The 23,424-nt window shown below is 40.2% G+C and overlaps 1 protein-coding gene across 1 annotated transcript in view; it reads left to right on the forward strand.

Moving 5' to 3' along the window:
* The window catches only part of LOC110304446 (dynein heavy chain 7, axonemal-like), a 15,827-nt gene extending 331 nt beyond the window's left edge, over nucleotides 1-15,496 (forward strand). The window contains exons 2-4 of the mRNA XM_021175853.2: nucleotides 1,836-2,013; nucleotides 6,685-6,788; nucleotides 15,192-15,496. Coding sequence (XP_021031512.1) covers nucleotides 1,836-2,013; nucleotides 6,685-6,788; nucleotides 15,192-15,398 — 489 coding nt within the window. The 3' untranslated portion in view covers nucleotides 15,399-15,496. The remainder of the gene's footprint in view (nucleotides 1-1,835; nucleotides 2,014-6,684; nucleotides 6,789-15,191) is intronic.
* The last annotated feature ends 7,928 nt before the right edge of the window (nucleotides 15,497-23,424 follow it).

The following is a 23,424-nucleotide window of genomic DNA, read 5'->3' on the forward strand; positions in this document are numbered from 1 at the left end:
AGAGAGAGAGAGAGAGAGAGAGCTACCTGTGGCGACATGAAGTGGGTTCCTGAGTGGGAGGCCGGAGCTGTAAAGGAGAGAACCGCGGGAGAAGAAACGAAACCAAGTCAGATTTCTGATCAAGGTCCAATGTTTACTAGCAGTCTGTGCTTACAAAGGGGGAAAGCCCATCTTCTGCCACGCCAGGCTTCTTGATGCTTTGTTGCTAAGTTGTTAGCACTAGACTGTCAGAGCTGTTAGCATTAGGTAGCCAATTCCACAGGTTGTCAGCTATCTCAGAAATATCTCAGGAAGAAAAGTTCAGGCTCTCAGTGGTAGCTAGCGTAGCTAGCAGAGTCTTGGAGCAGAGCAGAGTCTTGGAGCAGAGCAGTGGCAGGTGACAGAACAATAGAACCATCTAGGTGGCAGAAAGGTCTAACTCAGCCTGCTCAAGGCTGGGGGAGGATATATGTATATATATACATACACACACACATATATATATACTCACACACATATATACATATATTTATATATATGAATTATATATAGAGACTGAACATATTCTATATTCTGCATCTTAAGTAGGAAATTTTGTGAAGTTTGACATTCAAGTAAATGACAGCCTTTGGAGAGAGAAACTTCTAGCATGTTGACTCTCAATAGCATTAAGTAGAACCCAGTAGCAGTAGAAAGCCAGACAAGCTTCTAAAGAGAGGAACTCTTTCTTCACTGCCCAGAAACCTTCTAGTTCTACCATCCTAGTCCAAAACAGCAATGACCTACCTCAATGGTTATTTTCTTGGGTATATTGAGTGGGTAGAATCATCGCTCCTGGTCCTCTGCCAATTGACGCTTCACTGTACAGAAAAAGCAATTAATTACATAGATACTGTGTATATGACATGAACCTATGGGGAAGTGTGACATGGTGGCTCATATGTGAAACTTACCACCTGAGGCAGGAAGATCACGGTCAAGTTAAAGACCAACCTACGTTACTATCTGGGGTATACAATGAATTTCAGGTAGGTATAATCTTTAAACAAACAAAACAAAAACATTGAGGAATTTCCTGTAGGAATAAGATGAGCCACTCCCCTTTCATAGTACAGTCCCTCTGATGTACCACCAGAGTCAGATACTAAAGGACCATGATGGCTCTTGGAAACTAAGGTTGAACTGTGAGCTCTTCTTGAATAAAGGATTTTAATTCATTTCTTCAGAAAGCCTTCTATAATTTGCTATTCGGTCACTTGTTATTCAACAGCTCATCATCAAAACCTATGAAATAAATACAGAATTAAAGGGTCATTAAATTTCTAAATGTCATAAGCATTCACCACCCTGCTTTTTTGTGTTCTTTATAGTATGGCCCTTCTGTAATAGTATGTTGGATTCCATGGTATTTTAGTAAAGTAGGAAGAAAAACTTCCAAGAAAATATTCTACTTGGTAGTAATGGCTAATTAATTAGAAAAAGTGGTGTGATTATTACCATGTGACCAGACTTTGTGGAGATCTATTTATCAGTATAACATGACATTCTTTCAAACGAGTTTGTAGTATGTTCACAGTGATAAGCAGGATTTCTGAAGAAACCACTGGATGAGTATAAAACAGATATCTATTTTTCATGTATTTTATGCGTTGTAATTTCCAAGCTAGTGTAACAGAGATAATGTTGAGTCAGAACCAAATACTATTTTCAAACTTGATATGTGCCTTGATGTTCTTTGAATCTCATTTGCTAGTTTGCTTTAAAAGTAATAATCATGTTTAGAGATAACATTTCATTGATATTGCATTGGAAATTTTTAACTATTGCTATATCATTTTTGTCTGGATCCACTATAGCAATGGTATGAGGTTGGTCCTCCTCCAGTCTTCTGGCTTTCTGGCTTCTTCTTCACACAAGCTTTCCTGACTGGTGCGCAGCAGAACTATGCGAGAAAATTCACAATTCCAATTGATCTTCTTGGGTTTGACTATGAAGTGATGGATGACAAGGAATATAAAAATGCTCCAGAGGATGGTAAGTGCAGCAGCAGAGTGGGCTGGGTCCTGTCTGTTCACTGGACAAAAGCAGAGCACTTTTGCTTATCTTCTTAGCTATCAAAAGCAATCATGTACATAATACCCTGAAACAGAGCATGAAGCAAATAGAGAAGAACATGAGTAGATGAATTTGGATAAAAGATACACTTCTCTGAACCTCCAAAACTGAGTAAATTAGAAATCATGTGTAGTTAGTTAAAAGAATTATCATATGTCAAATTAGTAGTACACAGGCTAATCATCTATGACCTTGTGTTGACCTTGGGCAACCAGGAGGAAAGAATCTCCTTAAAGACCATTCCTTTTCAAATCCCTGATATCTGTATCCTGTACTGTTATATATATTTTACTCTTATACATACAGCTATTAATAATGTGTGTGTGAAAGAGAGAGACAGGGAAACACACACACACACAGAGAACACACACACACACACAGAGAAACATACAGAGACAGAGACAGAGAAAGAGACAGAGACAGAGAGAGGAGGAGGGTATGTGAGATTGTGGTATAAGAACATATCTGTGTGAAAATACCTCTGGAGACCAGAGGATGATGGATGTCCTATTTTCATTCTCTGCCTTATTTCTTTGAGACAGATTTTCTCACTGAACCCTAGGGATCTGCTTGCCTCCACCCACCACAGTGCTAAAGTTATTTGGTGTGCACAGGAGCCATGCCCAGCTATTTGCATGGATGCTGGCATCTGAACATAATTCTAGGCTTAAGCAGCAGTCGCTCTTGCCTAGGAACTGAGGCCCTAGAAATGCTTGAGGATTAGGCGGGTGGTTATAAAGAAACATTCTGATTTCTGATTGGTTGTGTTTCGAATACTTCGTGGCATCTGCGATGTTTTATTTTAAATTTAGTGGGAGCCAGCAAGATGACTCCTTGAGAAAGGAGACTTTCTGCCAAGCTGAGAACTTGACTTCTATTCCCAGGATCCTCATGGTGGAAAAAGAGAACTGAATCCCCACAAGCTCTTCTCTGGCCTCCACACGTGCCTTGGCATGCACACACACACTCATGTACATAAGGAAAAGAAAATGCAATAAACATAAAAAAGGCAGCATAAACTGTAAATGCAGTAGACAAGGTTACTACTTTAAATAAACATTACTTTTCATTTTTTAAAGCAAAAAAGCTAAAATGTACTAAAGTTTACCAGAAGAGTGATGACTTTGAATGAATGGCATCTGTCTTTCGGTGACTGCTAATATATGCCATGTCACAGGCAGCTCTCCTACCTTAGCTATCACTGGCCCACCCTGGTAGGCATTGAAGATGATGAAGCAACAGCTTAGGCTCTTGCTTCCTCCACCAGTTTATGTCCAAGTAGGAGACACACCAGAGTCTGATCATTGCCTTACCTTATTGTGGCAATTATCAACTGGGTGTCACACAACTCAAGACTTTGGTGATATGAAGCTATCCAGATGTGTCCCTGGGAAAGTTGCCTAAATGACCACTGTGCTCTTGGCACCTCATGTCTTCCTCTCTTACCACATCCTTGTGAAAGTAGGAGCTAAGAAGACAGTTGCTAGCACCACCAAATCTGGGGGCCTATGCACAGATTCACCCTTGGGAATCCAGACTACCTTTCTTTCCTGCTCTACAGCTTTGTTACTTTAATGGTACCTTCTCTTTGCAGAATCTTTGAACTCAGAAATGGACAATCCATAGCCACACACAGCATGCTCTGGCATCTCACATCTTAGAAGCAATCAATGAACTTTTCTGTCATCTTGATATCCACTGCTGTCCTGTATCCCTGCTTCCTAATTGCACAATATCTCAGAAGACTGTCTTTACAAGCAAGCTGAGTTCTCAGCTGTTTTCCTTCTATCTTGCATCCTCACCACTCCATAGAAGCCTTTCTCTTCAGAGTTAGTGCAGTTTCCCTGTTGATGAATCTCCTCTGGCCTTCATCTTAACTTCTTGGCAATTTCTCCTGATGTGTTTATCTTCCTAGACACAGTTTCCTCCCTTTGTCTTGAGGACATTATCTCCTGGTTTGGGTTGTTTTTTATTTCCGTATTGTCCAGATTTATGCTTCTTGCTGGCTTATCTTCAGCTATTGGAGTCTCCAAGGACAAAGTCCTTGAACAATCTCTGTTCACTGTATTCATCCTCTCCCTAGGAGAACTCATCCATTTTTATATCTTTGAAGACCTCCTTGTTAGATGCTTCCTCTGTGACCCAGAAGGCTGTCTGTATCCAGAACTGCCAACATGCTATCTCTATGTTAGTTTCTCTAGATATGTAGAACTTATAATTTATTTCAGTAAAAAACTACCAGCTCCCAATCAGAATTCTATGACTTTTTCCTCCTCTTCCTTTTCCTCCTCCTCCTCCTCACCCCCTCCTCCTCCTCACCCCCCCTCCTCCTCCTCCTCCTCCATCACCACCACCACCACCATTTGTCAGGCCTCTGTGCTGGGCCAGCTTGTTATCTTGCCTTCCTGCTCTCATCCAGTCTTCTTATGAAGTTGGCAACATTAGTCCACTCAACAGTGAGTCACGTGTTTTCTTTGGTTGTCTCTCTTCTGTGACAATACAGATGCAAAACTGTCATCTGGCCTGACTTCATCCTTCCCTACTCAGTCTCTAGCAGCACCTGGACCTCAACTGCTGTAGTGGAAGTACACCACAGAACTGAAACTCACTACAGGCTTATGGAAACTAGCACAAGATTTCACACCACCTTTATTCCTATACTTAACTGCAGAAACATATTTAGGGACAATAAGCACACAGGGAGGCAGACACTCTGGGACACACGCCATGTTACAACTAATTGTACTTTTTCCAACAGAAGATGCCTAAGGCATCATTCTCTGACAATTTACTCGGAGTCCCTGTTATCAATGCATTTGGAATGTGCACACTGCTGAAACTCAAGCTTAACAACCCTCAGCTACCTTGTTTATTATTTCCTTTATTATGTACACCTATAAAATCCCTTCTTCACATAGGTTGCTACCACAGAAAACTATCTGAGTGCCTGTTATAAAATCCAACATAGCTAGCTGGATTGAGGAACATGTCAAGAAGGGTAAATATCTATTCCAAATGAAGTATGCAGGAAGGGAGCTAAAGAGCTTTGAGTACAGGAAAGTCAAGAGAAGAGCCTGAAGCCCAGGGTGGTAGTGTTCTCTTACATATCTGTGCCACAAAAACTGCCCAGCCCTTTATGTCTAATCCTCATATTAACAGGCACCACAGTCTTTATTACATAGAGGCAGACACTTGGGCTCAGGGAGGCTAAACACCTCCCCCAAGGGCTCACAGTAGCACTGGGCAGAGACAAGTAGGTGCAGGCCCTCTGGCCACATGCACAACTGTTTCCTTCCCAGCCTACCATGCTCAAGACTTGATGAAGGAGTTTGAAAACAATGCATTCTCATGAAAGTGTCTCAATATGGTTACTTCCGTCTTCAGGACTTTATCCCTCCTAACTTTTCTCAGTGTCCTTCTGACATAGGAAAAAAATGGCATTCCTGTTGACATCCGAGTGGAAGTGATGACGCTATACAATTCTTGGACCCAGCTAAAATGTTTAAGTTATGAAAGCATTGCATAAAGTTTTAAAAGTAGTTAATTGTCCATACTCAACCTGTGGAATTGCATGCACTGAGCATAGAGATTAGACAGACCAAGAAACTTGCAGAATCACATCCTACCAGTCTGCATCCACCTGTTACCTCAGGAAACAGGTTTTCAGGCACTAAAACTCCAGCGTTATCTTGAGAGTGGTAGAGCAGCACATGAAACAGGATTTATCGAATGATTAGTATACATTGCTTGGTGCACCAAAATTGCTCAGTAATGAGCTTAGCTGAGTGGCCTTCAGCCAAGCAAACCACTTTACTTAATTTCAGTGTGCCCACCCAGAGGAATATCATTGAGGACAGATGTTTGTTAAATTAAGTTTATTTTATATGCATACAAACATACTTGTACATTTTTTTTTGCCAGAAGAAAAATGTATGCTTACTCCATCTTACTTCATCAATTACTTGAACAAAAATGACAATCCATAGAATAATCTGGAAAGTTAGAATTTTCCTAAAGAAATTCTTTTCTCAGTGGGACTCCTGGAGGGGGCAGGGGTCACAGATGCCATCTGAGTTTCCCCCAACCTCCACCTTTCTCCTTTTATATACTTTAATGTGTGTCTGCTTCCAGTTCTCTGGCCTTACAAGTCAGGCTTGCCCTGTTTACCAAGAGCGAAGTGGTGTCAAGTGTGTTGAAAGACATGAAACACTAGCACTTAGGAATCTGAGACAGGGGTATTGAGAGCTTACAGCCTATCTGGCTCACTTGAAACCTTGTCTCCACAGATAAATAAGTAAATTGATAACTAAACGTCACAGGGAATTGAGGAAGCCCCTGGCAGTTAATTTACTATTTAGTGTCGGTGATTCCAGGTGTATTACCCACAGTTCTTATTATCTGAATTGCTAGTTACATCTAGGAGGACTCAGTAATTTACTGTACGGACAGTGGAAAGGGAGGTAGAGAGGAAGAGAAGCTGAGAAGGTATGGCTGGCACTATGTTGACCTGCTCTCCCCAGACAGGAATCTCAGATGCTGGGCTCAGTCACCTAGCATTTTTGAATGCTAACTTTTTTCTTTGTTATTTAGGTGTTTACATTCATGGATTGTTTTTGGATGGAGCTTCCTGGAACAGGAAGACCAAGAAACTTGCAGAATCACGTCCTAAAGTTCTGTATGACACAGTCCCCGTGGTTAGTATTTACTAAGGGTTACATGCACATGTGCCCGGATATGGATATATGCACATCCACTCTGTTCTTGTTGTTCATGGATGGTAACTTTGCTCTATAAAGCTGTTCCCAATGCTGCACTACTGCATATATTTGCTCTTAATGGGCTTCTGGATTTAGTATTTATGGTATCAACATTTCTGTTACTTGATTGATACATACCATTGTACTGTTTCTGTTTAAAGAAAACTTATTTAGTATACATTATCTCACAGTCAGTAGCACTGTGACTCTCGCTGGATTAATCATCCCTTGGCCTTCTTGCACATAGGAACATTGGACTGTGCTGCAGCCTTTGGCCTGTAAGTTATTTTAAACAATGGAATGCCAACAAAGCAAGGAATGTGAACAACTGAGCACAAAATAGACCATGAAAAGTATAGTTGTTTATAGTTTTAAGAGCTGAAAATAAGGAAGCAGGATTTCCCATGGTCCAGCTATAGACATGTGATTGTGGGATAAAGACAACTCAAATTCCATGTTAGTTAATGACTGTAAACACAGTGCCAGGGTTGATTATAAGATGAGGGATGAATTTTGATTTTTCATGAAATAAAGAATTAATGGATGGTGAGGAGGAATGCCATATAATTGTTTCTGTGTGTAACTACATTATGACAAAATATATTTATATATTATCTGAAGGGCACATCTAGGATGGTATGATAAAACAAAGACTATTAGAGTCACATGAATTATAGAATTCTGTGAGAAGCTTAAAGACAGGTGAAAATTCATTATAGCAGCTAGTCGAAACCTGGAAAGATCCTCTTTTCTACATACCATGATGCTCTGGGCAGAGAAGGGTTAAGATAGGAGACCCCAAAATTGAAACAAATATTTGCCATTTCAGGAGCTGGCTGGGTTACAATTCCTTTCCTTTCTGAGGACATCCTCAATTAGCTTGCAGGGAATAGAAGGTGGGAGTACATCTACAAAGGGATAATTTTTCTTCAACAAAGAAGTCAATGAGAAATAGAAATTCTTATGAGTGAAATCCATTCTTTGCTTAAAGTGAAGTGCATTGTTTAAGTTTAAGTTGAAAGTATTTTTGAGAGTAATGTTATTGCTAAGCTACAGCTTGTCCATCCCACATAACAAGGGTCCTACAGTGATCTGGGAGGAATGGATACCCCTGGGTCTTAGTCACTGGCTCCTTCATGTGATTGTGTTTTGACCTAAGAACCCCAAAGACTACTCATTACTATGAGATAAATTAATTTGGTCAAATCCTAAAAGATGCTTATGGTTTTAGTTTGCTCTTTGCCTTCATAAGTCAAAGGCCAGCTGGCTTTTAAATCTTGTTCTAAAGACTGGTCATATTCTACAATAAATTACATGGGTAATATTCTAGAAACTTGCTTAAATGGCTAAAAATAATATGGTGTAGTGTAGCTAAAAGAGGAATGGAACTATGTTATATTTTTATCTAAGTTGGAAAATTATGTGTTACACAACCACTTTAATAACTTGGCTGGCGGAAAATTGTAACTAATAGCACACATCATGCAGACATTAGGATTCACTGTGATATGTCCATACATCTATACATTGTGCTTTGACGTGTCCATCTGCTTCTCTTCTACTCTGGTTCCCTTTCCCAGTGGCACTCTCTCTGATCTCTACTCAACTCTTCTACTGTCTGTTTTTCAGTTTCCTTTCTGTTTCTTAAGCTTCTGCATATGATAGAGTATACATCAGTTTCTCTCTCTCTCTCTCTCTCTCTCTCTCTCTCTCTCTCTCTCTCTCTCTCTGTGTGTGTGTGTGTGTGTGTGTGTGTNTGTGTGTGTGTGTGTGTGTGTGTGTGTGTGTGTCTGTCTGTCTGTCTGTCTGTCTGTCTCTCTCCATCTGGCTGATTTCATTTAACTTGATATTCTCTGGTTCCAGCAAATAGTTTGATATGAATGATTTTAGTTTGTTTGTTTGGTTGGTTGGTTGGTTGGTTGGTTGGTTGGTTTTTCGAGACAGGGTTTCTCTGTGTAGTTCTGGCTGTCCTGGAACTCACTCTGTAGACCAGGCTGGCCTCAAACTTAGAAATTCTCCTGCCTCTGCCTCCCAAGTGCTGGGATTAAAGGTGTGTGCCACCACTGTCAGCTTTGATTTTGTTATTTTTATGACATCTGTATTGTATGTATGTATGTATGTATGTATGTATGTATGTATATACATACATACGTACATATATGTATGCATGTCTATCAATTATCTATCAACATACTGTTGCAACAAACTTAGGTATTCAATTTTTTTTCACGTTGACATCATTTACTTTGGATATATACCTAAGAGTAGTGGACTAGCTGGATCATATGGTAGCCCTATTTTACTTCTTTTGTGAAACCTCTACTATTTTATAGAGACTGCACTAACTTATGTTAAGAAAATGTTTTTTCTAAAGAAGCCATCTTTCTTTGAGATATAGTTTGATGCTTTGGTCAGGTTAGTTGGCAGCACAGGAATGGGTACCTCTATGGGTTTTCCATTCTGTTTTCATGTGCTGTGCCATCTGTATGTAAACACCATGATGCTTTCCTTAGAGTGCTTTTGGAGCATTATTCCCAAATGGGAATTGGGAGACTTCAGACTTGCTGCTTTTGCTTCAGGTTTCATTGGCTATTCTGGGTCATCTGGGCTCCCAGAGGAATAGGATGTTCCTAGTTTCATGAAGAATTAACACCAGTATATCAGTGAACTCTATGTTTGATTGACAGATCCCATTTCAGAAAATAAACTGAAATTGTAATTGAGATTCCAGACATTAACCTCAGGCATAAACACATGTGCAGACACATGTGTCCCTGTAGATACATGTGTGCCCACACACATGTGAACAAGTATTGGACAAAATATATAACACACATGAGAAGAACAGGGAAGAAATCACTCCCTAACAATATACAAAAGTGAAGAAAAATTTTAAGTTAGAATTCCTGAACACTTGGGCTCAGGTACTTGATACAGCAATAAATGGCTCAGGGAGAGTCTTTCTTTTCAGTGGTGTAGCCACTGATAAGTTACCCCTTTTTCAGTAAGTGATTTACTACTCATGCTCATATAAGCAACCACAAACTCAGTGCGTGGAAAAGTATGAGCATATAGGAGGAGGGGCTGGTTGGAAAGAAAGGCTTCACCAGAGGAAAGTACAGAGAGATGAGAATGGGCACTGGAGGGGAATGGAGGGGCATAAATCCCAAACTGAGTATACAGTGTATTAAACCATCAAGGACTTTAAAATAGAAAAGAAACATAAAGAGGAAATGAAAGAACAAAGACCAAGGTGTAATTAAAAGCTAAGGGGAACAGGAGTAAGGTGAGGAAATAATTGATTGTTGTGCACTAAATTAGATGGGAGCAAAAAAGCTGTGTAGTAACACTACACAGATACACATCGAGTGGCCTTTCATATTTCTAGAGTGTTTGGGTGCAATGTACTGTAAGTAAAGAATACATTTACCTGCCATGTGGATTAACTTTGATCTTTCTGTATAGATGCATCATTTGGATGACAGTTCATTGGTGGACATGCAGTACTGACATCCCCTGCTATTGTTATATTGGAGCCCATTCTCCATTTTGTCTAGTAGCATTGTTTCATAAAATTAATAACTGATATCACATGCATAAATATTTATAAATAATATATCTTCTTGATGAATTGATTCCTTGATTGTTATGCAGTGATCTTTGTCTCTTCTTATTTTCTTAGTCTTAAAGTCTACTTTATGTAACTACTCATTCTTGGGTTTGGATTCCATTTGTTTGGGATATCATGTTCCACCCTTTCATTCCAGTCTGTGTGTCTTTCTGGTTGAGCTGAGTTTCTTGTGGGCAGCATACTTTGGGTCTGTTTTTTAATTCATCTAAAAATTTTTATCAATTAACTGAAGAATTAAGGGCAGGCTCATTCCAAGTTATGAAAGGTATGATATGCCTGTCATGGTTTCTGTTTTCTTCTGTTTAGAGCATTGATTAATTCGTGTATTTATCTCTGTGGTTTGATTGTATCAATAACTTTGTTGTTTTAGCTTTCTCGCTGTGTACCTACTCTTTCTGTGGAACTTATACTTTATGTGCTCATGATGATAGTTTCTGTTTGTTTACTTCTGGATATGGAGTTCTCTTAAAAGCATCTTTAGTAAGGTTGGTTTTGTGGTCATAAATGGCGTTTATTTTTATTTATCTTGTAAGATCTTTTTGGAAGATCTTAATTCTTGTTTAGTGTTCTAGTGGTAGTGGGACCAGGGAGAATGGAACTAATAAACTAGGTGGACTAAAACCTTATGCAACAGCCAACTTTATTCAGAGCATCAGACAATTTGTACTCTGAAGCTTAAGAAGAGTCACACTAGTAAAGTTTACAATCACAAGGGCAAGCTCCACATGGCAAAAACATGTTTACCCGTAGAGGCATATAAACAAATAACAATTCTTGTCTTCTTTTCTTGGTGTTTTTTTCACAAGCACTCTTCTTACAGGACTCCATTCTTGGACTGTGTTCTGATAATTCTACAGGACAGCTTTGCTGGATATAGGTAGCATGAGTAGCAGTCATTTTCTTTCCAAACTCAAATATGTTATCCCATGTCCTAGTCTGTAGGGTTTCTGCTGAGAACTTGTAGATATCCACCAGGGCTGCCCTTCAGTGTGATTTGGTACTTTCCCTCTTAAAAGTTTTAAAACTATCTCTGGATGATGAGACGGCTTCATGGGTAAGCTGTGATAGCAAGAAAACCCAAGTTCACATATGATTACCTATGTAAAGCCACAGGCACAGCACACACCTGCAACCATGTTAGGAGATGGAGACAGACAGATCCTGGAGCTTGCTGGCCAGCCATCACTGAGCTTCAAGGTCAAATGACAGACTTTGTTTCAAAAGCCAAGGTAGAACACGATAAAGGAAGATGTCCCACATCCTTTTGACACCTCTGGGCATGCATAGATGAATACATGAAGTGCATAACACATGCCCTGCCCACATACCTACTTTGTTCTGTACTTTTGCATGTTGACTGTAATGTGTAGTATGCAATGTCTGAATCTAAGACCTCCCATCTATACACACATCTGCTCTTATTCTATGGAACAGATTTTTCTCTGTCCTTAGTCTTTTTTTTTCCTTCAAGTATGTCAATTATGCAGACATTTGATCTTTTACTAGTGCTACAAAGAGCTGTAGTCTTTTCATTCTGCCATGATCTCTCTCTTTTTTTTTTCTTCTGTTTTTCCCTCTTCCCTTTCTCCCACTCACTCTGGGGCCCTGCTCGCTCTGGCCCACAGGTTTTTTTATTTGTTTCTCATTACAGATGGATGTGAGTCACCATGTGGTTGCTGGGATTTGAACTCATGACCTCCAGAAAAACAGTCAGTGCTCTTAACAGATGAGCCATCTCACCAGCCCAAAAATCAATATTCTTAGTATAACTGCTTAAGCTAGTCTGATTTGGAGACTTGCACCTGCATTTTCTTTGACTTTCAAGAGAGAGTCTTACTGTGTAGCCCAGGCTGGCCTTGAACTCACAGCAATCTTTCTTTCTGTGTTTGATAAGTTCCTCATTCATATCTGTATTGTCTTCCTAATTGTGTGTGTGTGTGTGTGTGTGTGTGTGTGTGTGTATCTTCTTGAATCTCATTTGTCACTAAGATTTTCTTTGTGTGATATAGGGTTTCACACAGCTCAAGTTGAACTTGAACTCCATTCTGAGGGTGACCTTGAATTCCTGAGCCTTCTACCTCCATCGTCCAAATGTTACAGGTCTATTGCTACCAAGCCTGGCTTTGCGTGGTATTGAGGATTGAACCCAGGGCTTTATGCATGCTAAGAAAACACTGTACCAACTCTCCTAAACCCCACCCCTAGCCCCAGACTTATCACTAAGCTTTCCCACAACCATTCTTTAGAATCTATCAGGCATTTCATCAACCTCAGTATCTTTGGAATCTGTCTCTAGGAAGTTATTTTTTAGGAGATTATTATTATTTTAAAATATTTGAAATTTCTTGTGTATATGTTGAAATCTGTCCATCTAGTGAAGTGGATTGTCTCTTATATGGGATAGACTTCTTAGAATATGACTTTCTTTTAAAGATGTGTATCAGGGTGTTAGTTCACTATGCTATGCTGAATTCACTTTCTGCTGTGTATTGCAGTTCAATGTTACAGTGTCCTTGTAGCTTCTATGACTATAGTTATTAAGTTTTGGCAGAGCACATACTTTCAAGAGAGTCAGATCTTCTGTCTATGGATTACCCATGAGAAGGACACGAACAGTTTAGGCATTAATGAAGTAAGTAGCAGAGTGATAGAGTGCTCCCTATATGGTTCCACTGGTAATGAGAATACTGGTTTTCATCCAGTGGTGGGGCTTCTCAGGTACTGTTGATACTGACTGTTATTTGAATGAGCTCTAGTCTTGGCTGCTTCAACAACAGTGAAGGGTCTAAGCACTCTTTTGATTAGACACTCTACAAGTAGAGTTACTTCACAGGGAGCAAAACGAGTCAGAATTCCTCCTACCCCCTGTAGTACTCACCTTTCCTTGTAAGCAGTGTGTGACCAGGTAAGTGTGAGGCAACTGATGCAGGGGTCCAGGACAGGTGCAGTGGGGTAGTTTATTTTTTGCTACTACTTAGGGTATGTCTACCCAGTAGCTATCTCTCAGTAGCTATCCCTGCCTGTGCATTCCTGGGGACAGATGAAGTATTTCCGTGGCTCCTGGAGCTTTTCTTCCAGATTGTTCTAGCAACAGTAATATGTAATACTATTATGTATATATGTAATAGATATAATGTGTGATGGCAATAACAGCAATAATTGAGTGTCAGTAGGTCATGGCCAAGGTCAGGCAAAACCCCTCTCCCAGGGCTCTCCCCGGAAGGACAGCAGGGATATGTGTCTGACAGTTCTTAGCTATACTTTTGGCTGTGTACACTGAGGGCTGCTGTAGGTACATTATTCTCTCCATTTCATTTGAACTGTCATTGTAGCACTGACTTGTTTGTTGAGACTTGCCAGGACAATGCCTCTGGGGCAGGGCTACAGCCAGAGGGGTATTGTTTGGCAGACACAATATAGGCTGGAGGCGGTGGAATATTTCTCACCCTTGCTTTGAGGTATCATGTGACATCGAGGATCCTATCACAGGCAGGCTCCTTTATACCCAGGTTCTTGTGGAGGGCACCTTTGGCTCCCTCTACATTGCACCTGTTCATCACCACGTAGTAGTAATCTCAGCCTGTTGAGCACATCTCCTACTAAGCCAGAATGGTAGAGAATGGCTGCAAGGTTTGAGATGAGACTGTGTGAAGTTGTTTGACCCTTGATTAGAACAATCCAGTCAGTCAGGCCTCTTCTTAGGGTGACTACTGACTATAGTACCTTAGAGATCTGCTGGAGGGGTGAAGCCAACCTATATGGACTGAATTCAGGCAGGCCTTACGTCGTAGGCTGTACACTTGGAAGTACCTGGTAACTTCACAGTGTATGTACGGGACATTTGCTAGAAGTTAGCCCCTCCCAGAGCTATGAAACTGGGTGGCAGGTGGGCAGCTTCTCTTGACTTGCTGCTGTCCCAGATCTGCATTCTACAATGGTTTTGTATCCTGATAACTGAATTCCAGTGTTTCCCTAAGTCATTCAACTCTACAGGCTTGGTTTAGTTCTTGTAGAGGAGCAGGTAAATTGCTAGGTGCCTCTATTGAACCCCCTTGCCTGGCTCACAGCTGTTAAACACAGCACATATGCATACTATCCATCCACAATAACTGTTGCCAGAATGTATTGGTTTTAAAGAAATAAGTCATATGATTCTGAGCATAAATAGTAGCATGTCTCTTTTGTAAATATATAGAATTTTGTTTTGTTACTAAAAGCACCAGAAATCACCCCCAGGGAAGAGGTGATGAACAGTTGGGTAATATGCTTCTAAGCAATTAGTCTTTATTATGACACAATGCAGTATTTTATAAAGTAACTGTTTACTGTAAAAACATTTTGCATACAACCTGTTAAGAAACCACTACTAAGTATGGGTTATGATTAAGTTCACTAAGAATACTTTCTTTGTAGAAAAAGAGTAAAAATGGTAACATTTCCAAGGCTAGTCCAATTAAACCAAATAATATCGAAAGCATACACGAGTGGGCAGTATGATTCTAACATAGGCAAACTGTTTTCTCTTTGTATACTGGTTCTGAGATAGTTAGGCATCTTTATATTTGAACAATCATTTCAATGTTGACAAAAAATACAATCTATGTAGGGCATAGGTTTTAGACATAACCTTACTCTGGAACTATCACAGTAGCTAAAGTACATGCCAGTTAATAGCTCTGACTTAAAGAGGTGTTTGTGCTTTCTTCCAGATGTGGCTAAAGCCATGCAAAAAGTCAAACATACCCAAACGACCAAGTTATGTTGCTCCACTGTATAAGACAAGCGAGAGGAGGGGCACACTCTCCACCACTGGCCACTCCACAAATTTCGTGATTGCCATGATTCTTCCCTCTGACCACCCCAAGGAACACTGGATTGGACGGGGTGTGGCATTGCTGTGTCAACTAAACTCATAATCTGAAGGTGGCATCATCTCTTGCAACTTCTTGTTAGATTGAATAAAACACATTTTACCGTTTAAATTTTGCTTTGGCTTAAATAAACTTAATGTTCTTAATTATGACTTTATTCTGGCCTCTTAAAAGTACCAATGAAGATTCAGTGTTCTGAGACAGACAATGAAAACACACCACACAGTTTCTTTCTGAATAACTTTATTTTGGGAGAGTTCCGTAAGCATTAGGAACATATATAACATGACACACCACCATTGACAATGAAAACAACAGCATTTCATCACTTCCAGCTTTATAAATTTAAAAATAAATGATTCGGTCACAACAACAAAAAATGTTTAGATATTTAACAAGTATCACCTTGCAGGACCATAATCACATTGAAGCCATTGACTTACTGTTAATGGAAAAGGTTCACACTGCATCTAGTTACTATAGTATTTCTAAGCATAATCACAGCTGATTGAATGCAATGTGGTATACAGCAAAATCCTTATGGATGTCACATGGTGACAGCATCATACAAGTAACATTGGTGACCTCCAACAAGCATGTTAAAATTAGGCTAGTCAAGTTAAGTGGAATGTTGGAGCCAAACAGAAATGTAGTAGAATTAGGATTGTCTAGTGAGACCTAAAACTATACACTAGAATGATGTAAAAACTAAATACTGGTGGAACACTATCCAAATACTAGCAGCAACTGTTAAAGCCCCACCCTCCCCCAAATGACTAAGAAAATCTAGCAAATAAAGATAATACCATTTGTTTGAGAATATAAAACTTTGTATATTGTAGGCATAACAGCTTTGTGACACATTTTAGAATAGGAGTATATTCCGGCAGTTGTTTGAAATGAAGGAGATGTAATGCTGGAATGCACAACCCTCCTTGGAAATCAAACTCAAAACTGGAGGATAAGTGTATCTTGGTTTTGAAAGCAAAATATCTGAGTCACTTGAAGTTGACAGCACTGAGCACACCAGCACCTTTTAGCAAGGTTGCTCAAAGGGCCAAGCAATGAGGTGAAGTAATGACTGTCATAGGCATGCCCAGTGCTGAAAACTTGTATACAAAACCACTTACTGCAAGGAGGGCTGAGAAAGAGACAACTGCTCTAAGACCAAGTAACCCTTGCTTATAACATAACAGAGAAACATTGGAGATTATCCTCTAGCACTTGGTTGCATGTGCTGCCCTCAAATTTTTGTTTTTGTCTTAAAAGAAAAATTAGAGTAAGAGGAAAAGAACCAGAAAACGGACTGTGTTGCAAGCCAGCCCGCGGCTTACAAGGACCGGGTACACCTGGGAGGCAGGCTGGGGATGAAAGAGACTTAGACGGTGAGAAAGATAATGGAGCCAAGACAAAAATTTCTCTGATCAAGGCCTGCAGAGGCTGCTCTGAGCTTTGTTCCGCCGTGAGGACAGATTTTAGAAATTTCAAGTTTATTTTGCAATATTAGACTATAACTACAACTTTGGGAAAGCAAAACCCAATTTAAAAACAATTTATCCCCTTAGAATAAATGTTAGAGGCATTACTATCATGAAGTTTGGTTGCCAATTTATACCTATGAATGCATGACAGTGCAAATTTTAATGCTTCATTAAAGAGACATTGCTTTAAATCTTATCGTTAAGTTTACTTTTAGGATAAGAATCACATTAAATATTATCTCAACTAGAAGTATCCTTAGAGGCCCAGCCTCTTGGCCTGCCTTATGCCACGTGTTGGAAAGACTGCAAACCTGAGTTACCAATTTAAAGCTAACTTTCTAGTAACCAGTGTTACACCTTTTGATCATACCCAATAACTTATAAGCTAATACTCTATGATGAAGACACGCAGAGCATATTACACCTCTAAGACCAGCAAAAACGAAATGAAGCAGCTACATGAGTCATAAACTTAGATCAATCAAAGAATTTTAATTTTTCTAGCTATAATTACAAGATTAAAAAAGCACTTTGTCATTTGCTAAACACATTAATCACAATTGCAGAGAACCCTCCAGGAAAAAACCATCTATCAGCTTTTTTGCCCCAAAACTAAGAGGCTGCAGACTCCCTTTCTCAAAAAACAGTTTTTCCAGCAGGAGCCCTCCTGCTGGGCCTGATCCTGGCTAAAGCGTGTGGCCACTCTCTTGCTAAGTCCGCAGATAAAGTTTTAGCCATCTTTATTTTCCAACATGAAACACAGAACATTCGGTCATTCAGATGACTAGACACGAACACACATGATTGAACAGGTGAACAGACAGGTGCACCAGACATTAGACGTTAGACAACACAAAGAGGGCAGAGAACTTCTGCTGTAAGGGCTAGAGAGAAAAAAGCAGGGCGTCCCCTGACATTTCTCTCTGCTTCTGGGAGAGTTTCAAAATCCATTTTACTCCATCATTTTAAGCCCTATTCCTTTAGCCTGATGCCGTTCTCGACTGCGGACAACCGCCTGATCCACAGTTTCTAGTCCCACACATATTTCGCTGTCAAATCCTAAGTGGAAAAAGCTCTGGGTTAGCACTGTTCCAAACTTAGCCCGTATCCTTCTGCATCTCCAGCAACACTTTTTAAAAAATGAAGTTTAAAGCCAGCGCTAGCATAAATACCTGTTGCTCACTGTGCCCGATATGATCCTCTGATTCTTTCCTTCCCTTGGAGCTCCATACAAGACAGCGATTCCCTCAGTGTTTTCCTGCCGTTCCTAAGGTCCCTGGCTTGGACGCCAATCTGTTGCATGCCGGCTGCCTGCGGTCTACTTGAACCAGGTACACCTGGGAGGCAGGCTGGGGATGAAAGAGACTTTGATGGCGAGAGGTTAATGGAGACCAAGACATGATTCTGTTCAAGGCCGGCCAGTTTACTAAGAGAGTGTGCTTATAAGGGAAGAAGGCCCATCCCCCGCCAGTCTGTTCTTGGTATCTGGAGCCAGCCTGTAGGCGACGTGCAGAATAGGATGTTCCTCTGCAATATCTCAGGGGCCTCTCAGCAGGTAGCAGTGTCTTGGAGAGAGCAGTGGCAGGTGACAGAACAAAAGAGCCATCTAGGTCAGAAGGCTCCACCATAGGTAATCTCCTTCTTAGTGGCAGCAAGGTCAAAGTCTGGACCAGCCTGCTTCAGGGCTGAGGGAGGCTACAGGACTGAATAAAAATATTTAAAATAGAAGGACCAGGATTTGGCTCTTATGTGGTTTTTCCCAAGGAATATCCTGGCTGCCAAACAATTAAAATAGAGCTAGCTGCACGCTGTTCAGACATTTGCCTGCATAAGTGAAGAGTGGGTGACATGGGATGTAAACAGCTATATGCACATGACTAGTCTACAAGTTATGAGTCACAATCAGACAAAACGTGACTTAGACTTCTCACACATCACTGCCCCAGTGGTATAAGAGCAGGCACCCAAACACAGATCATATCAGGCACCAGCAGTGTATCTTGGCACAAAATGATAGAAGTGATTTTGGCTTAGTCATATACTTGGTAGCAAAGTAGCTATGGTACCAGTGCAGTAACCATTTAGCTGACATATACAGACTATAGGCATGGCAAACTTGGATTTTACTACCAGCCACAGCATGTGCTCCGAGTTCCAAATGCCAAACTGGTAAAATAACATGAACACCCAGAACTTAAAATTTCCAATTAACCTAGTTAGTACTAGGGAAATGGATGCCGCTTCTTTGATATTTTTCTAGAGTATTAATGTTAAGAAAAAGGTATCTGACTACATCCTCTGACTCACACACCCTTCCCCATAAAAACAAAGTTAAAAAGAAAAATCCAACACCAAGTACAGTATGCAGAGAACCATTATGAATCTTTCATTAAACTGAAGTTCACACAAACATACAATCACAAATCTCAGTAGTTTAGGCTGCAAGTTTGAACACTATGCAAATATATACAAAAATAGTAACTCTAGATTCAAGAATAAGGGCTTTCCCCAATGCTAAATCCATACCCTAGTGCAGCCTGGGCTTCCCTCTAGTTCCTAAAATCAACTTTATACTGTTTCAAAGTTGCGTCAAGTTGATCCCTATTAATCCCATATGCATGTATGTAGCTAAATAGAGGGCACTAAATCATTCATAGCACACATGCAAAAATGTCTGCTCAGTGTCCATTTAAAATATTTTTAAAGTTTAAATGATTTTTGGGGGGTTAATTTCTATTTCTGCATAGCAACAGAAGTTTCTACTAATAACAAGACTAGTGTTTTATATGATTCTCTTAAACTTCTATCAATATTTGGTACATGGAGTCCCATATTCTGACTTTAACACAAACATTTAAAAGACCCATTCATGCAGAGAAAACAGTGCTGAGCACCAGTCTTTCGTGGTTAGGCTCAAATCTACAGAACCTGTGAATAGTGCAGGCCACTGGATTCTCTGAGTGACGTGCATACAGTACAAGGAACAGAGGCAAGCTGCACGAGCATTCTCGCAATCAACAGAGATACCGGGAATGGTCAGAACTGGATGTCAAACACAATTTTGTCTTCATGGAGGGCGATAACCAGCATGATGGCGAATCCAAACAGCAGTCCTAAATTCTGAAGAATGATCTGCCCAACTGGACAGAAGCCATGCTCCTCATGGTCACCATCTCCATGCAGCATTTCTGGAAGCTGAAAGGAGAAACACACCTTAACAAAGACACTTAAAATCTGAAAGGCTTACAGACTGGCAACTTCAGATATCCAGTCCTAGTAAGCCTATTATTATTGCACTGTTTTTTCTTCCTTTCCCTAAGTTTTTACTGTTACAAAAACTTTTCCTTCTGACTCCCCGTAATATTGAAACATAAACAACATACATGTTTCACAAACATGCCCTCTGGATTCCTGTTGGCAGCAAGACTGGAACAATGCTGGGTCTCTGCCATTCAAAAGTTTTACCTGAATGTCACCTCAACTGTCATAACCCAGCAAAGAGCTGATCAGAGTCTCCTGGTACACAGCACTATGACTGTTTACAAAGATGGGGCTCCAGGATACAGCCTGACTGGTATTCCTAAGAACCTTTGTTTGGTATGACTATCTGTAACACACACACACACGCACACACACACACACACACACACACACACACACACACAAAGAAGGAAAGAGAGAGAATTATTTCCATAGTGGTTGCTAAATAGCACTGCCCAAAGTTCCCCAAACAGGCATTTCCACAGAGGCTCCTTTAGGAATGTCAAGTAAAGCCAATACCTGTGTATTGTCAATACCTACCTGAATGCCTTCTAATGGCTTTGGGTAGGTAATCTTTCTTATAATCAAGGCAGTGTAGCTAAAATAAAGATGTGGTCATGTTTTCTACTCTGTAGCCCTGTCAAGGTTTTCTACAGTTCACAGATGACATACTGTAGCTGACAGTGTGTACATAAACTCTTCCATAGTCTTTAAAACTAAGCCCAGATTTCCTATTATTAAAAAACAAAACAAGACAACTTCCCTAATTCTCTTCTCAGTCAGCTTTTTTGCAGTTCCAAATATAATGTACACCTTGACCTAATATGTGGAAGGGTCTTGGTGGAGCTGGGGAAGGAGTTCAGAATATATTGCATAAAATTATCAAGGAATAAATAAAAATGGTAGTTAAAAAATCCCACAAATTCTTACTGTAAAATCTTCCTTCTGATCCCTAGCATCCTAGCATAAGGATTAGACTACCTTCATTGCTAGTGGCTGTGAACTGCATTTCCAGTGGCAGATGACAACTAATAATGATGATAATAATGTCTGTCCCCCTACAGCCATCTCTTTGTGTGAGAGGCACTAAACTTGAGAAATAAAGTCAAACAGTTGGTGAGTTATCAATAGATCAAGACACAAGTGTCAAGGACAGAAAGCACAGCAGGAATTAATGGGTTCCACACCCGAGGAGTGCATATGTGCTGCCTAAGAAATGAGGAGGCAAAGCATGAAGGGTCTGCAAGAAGCAGGAGTTTCTCCCTCAGGAAAGGTGATCTGTGACACAGAGAGGAAGTGACAGAGCACAGAGTCGACAAGATGGTGAAAGCCTAGCAAGTCAATGTAGGGACTTAGGGATGCTGTTCTTGAACCTGAAAGTTTTGCCAGGGAGAAAGGTAAAAGTATTATCTACTTAAAATGTAAAAATGAAACCTACAGAAACTGGCAGCCTCACAAAAACACTGTCTACCATGTGAAGTACTGTTGTAAAATGGAAATGAACAACTGCTGCTGTTAGTAACTTTAAAGACTAGAATGCACATAGGAGGTCTGCTTTCTTCTTAGCAATACAGCAATGAGTCTAATTATTCTGTAATTGTATCTCTAAATCCTACTATTAGTTGAGTTGTGACACAGTTGGTTAGAAATTTTTAGCTGCTCCAAGAAATTCTAAAGTAAGTGTTTTTTCTAATTATTATTTAGATTTCAGTCTTTAAAATTGGCCATATTCCTTAAAAATACACTGCAGTTTCCAACCACTTCCAAATATGTCTTCTATTTTTTAAGGCTGTATTCTATTTGCAACTTTAATACAACAGAGAAGTTATCTAAAGTATCTTACCATATCCACCAAGGCCACATAGAGGATCATGCCTGCAGTGATTGCGAAGATCCAGAGTGTGATATTGTTGGCATACTGACTGACTGCCATGCCTATGAGCATTCCTATGTAAGCCATCATGGCAGAGAACAGGTTGTACACCATTGCTTGCTTTACGGTCATGCCTGCTTTTAGAAGAACTACAAAATCACCTGCAATTCAGATATCATGGGAGACTTGGTTTTTTTTCTTTTTATAAATCACAGGATTTGAAAGCATAACTTTGAGTGGACAAAAACTATTTTAAAAATTCAGAATGTGAAAGAAAATTAAATTCAAGGTCCATGACTCATGCGGCTTGCTAGTTAGGAGGGATTTTTGGGCCAAGGACAAAGAACAAAGGCTGTTGCTGTTAAGTCATTCCAGGAACTGGCTAGCCATAAAGTTAGGAGAGACCTGCAAAGATGTCCAGACTATCTCAGCAAGGACGTCTGGACTATCGCAGCTGAGTCATAAACACCTGCCCCTCAGAATTGCTGTTACCTTGCTCTGCACGTACAATTTGCTGATGTTTAAACTGTCCACTTGTATGTAACTGTGCCAATTCTTCCCCTGTTCCCAACTTTTTTGTAAATAAAACCCTAGCTTCTGAACCTCATGGTCGACTCCTCTGTCTCCTGTGTGAGACACATGACGGCCCCGAACTCTGTCATTAAACTACCTCGTGTGTTCTTGTGTTTGCATCAAGACAGTCTCTCGTGATTCCTTGGGTGTGCATGCCATCTTGGGACTTGAGTGGGGGTTTCCCCACTGAGGTCTTTCAAATGCATTATAAAGACATCATTAACACAGTAGAGCAAAAGCTATAGGTGTGACAGAATTGTTCTACATCCTGTATGTGGTACAATTACATAACATGGAGAGCCAAGCAATTGTACATACCAAGCCAATTAAGCCAGGTGTAGTGTCACACATTTTTAATCTTGACATTACACCTGACTTAATTGTGTTTGAGGCCACCTGGTCTATAGATTGAGTTCCAAGACTGCTAGGGCTACAAAAAGCTTGTCTTAAAAAAAGCAAAAAACAAACAAACAAACAAACTAACTAACTAAAACCAAGACAAAATGGAAGGAGAAAATAAATATACCCATGCCCTTTTAGAAGTAACAACTCAAAGTTCATTTCTGCTCTTCAGTAGGAAATGGGCAAAGTTAGAAGAGTAGTAATAGTTTCTTATGTATATTTTATGCTATGTATGCATGAGGGTTTTTTCCCAAGAAATAACAACAAACCCTTAATTGGAAAAAAAAATGTAAGGAGAGAAAAGAGCTTTCCCCTTCATCTTCCTTGTGTTTATGTGCCTGCCCCGCCCAGCTCTGTGGAGCAGCATACTGCTGCAAGGGGAGCAGACCCGAGGGCACAGGAGGAAGAACTCCGGGGCTGTTTTGCTAGAGATCTAAGTACACTCAAGCTTAACAGAGAGCAACAAGAACAAAGGGAGAAC

Source organism: Mus caroli, chromosome 1 (assembly GCF_900094665.2).
Source record: "Mus caroli chromosome 1, CAROLI_EIJ_v1.1, whole genome shotgun sequence".
In the NCBI taxonomy this organism is placed as follows: domain Eukaryota; kingdom Metazoa; phylum Chordata; class Mammalia; order Rodentia; family Muridae; genus Mus; species Mus caroli.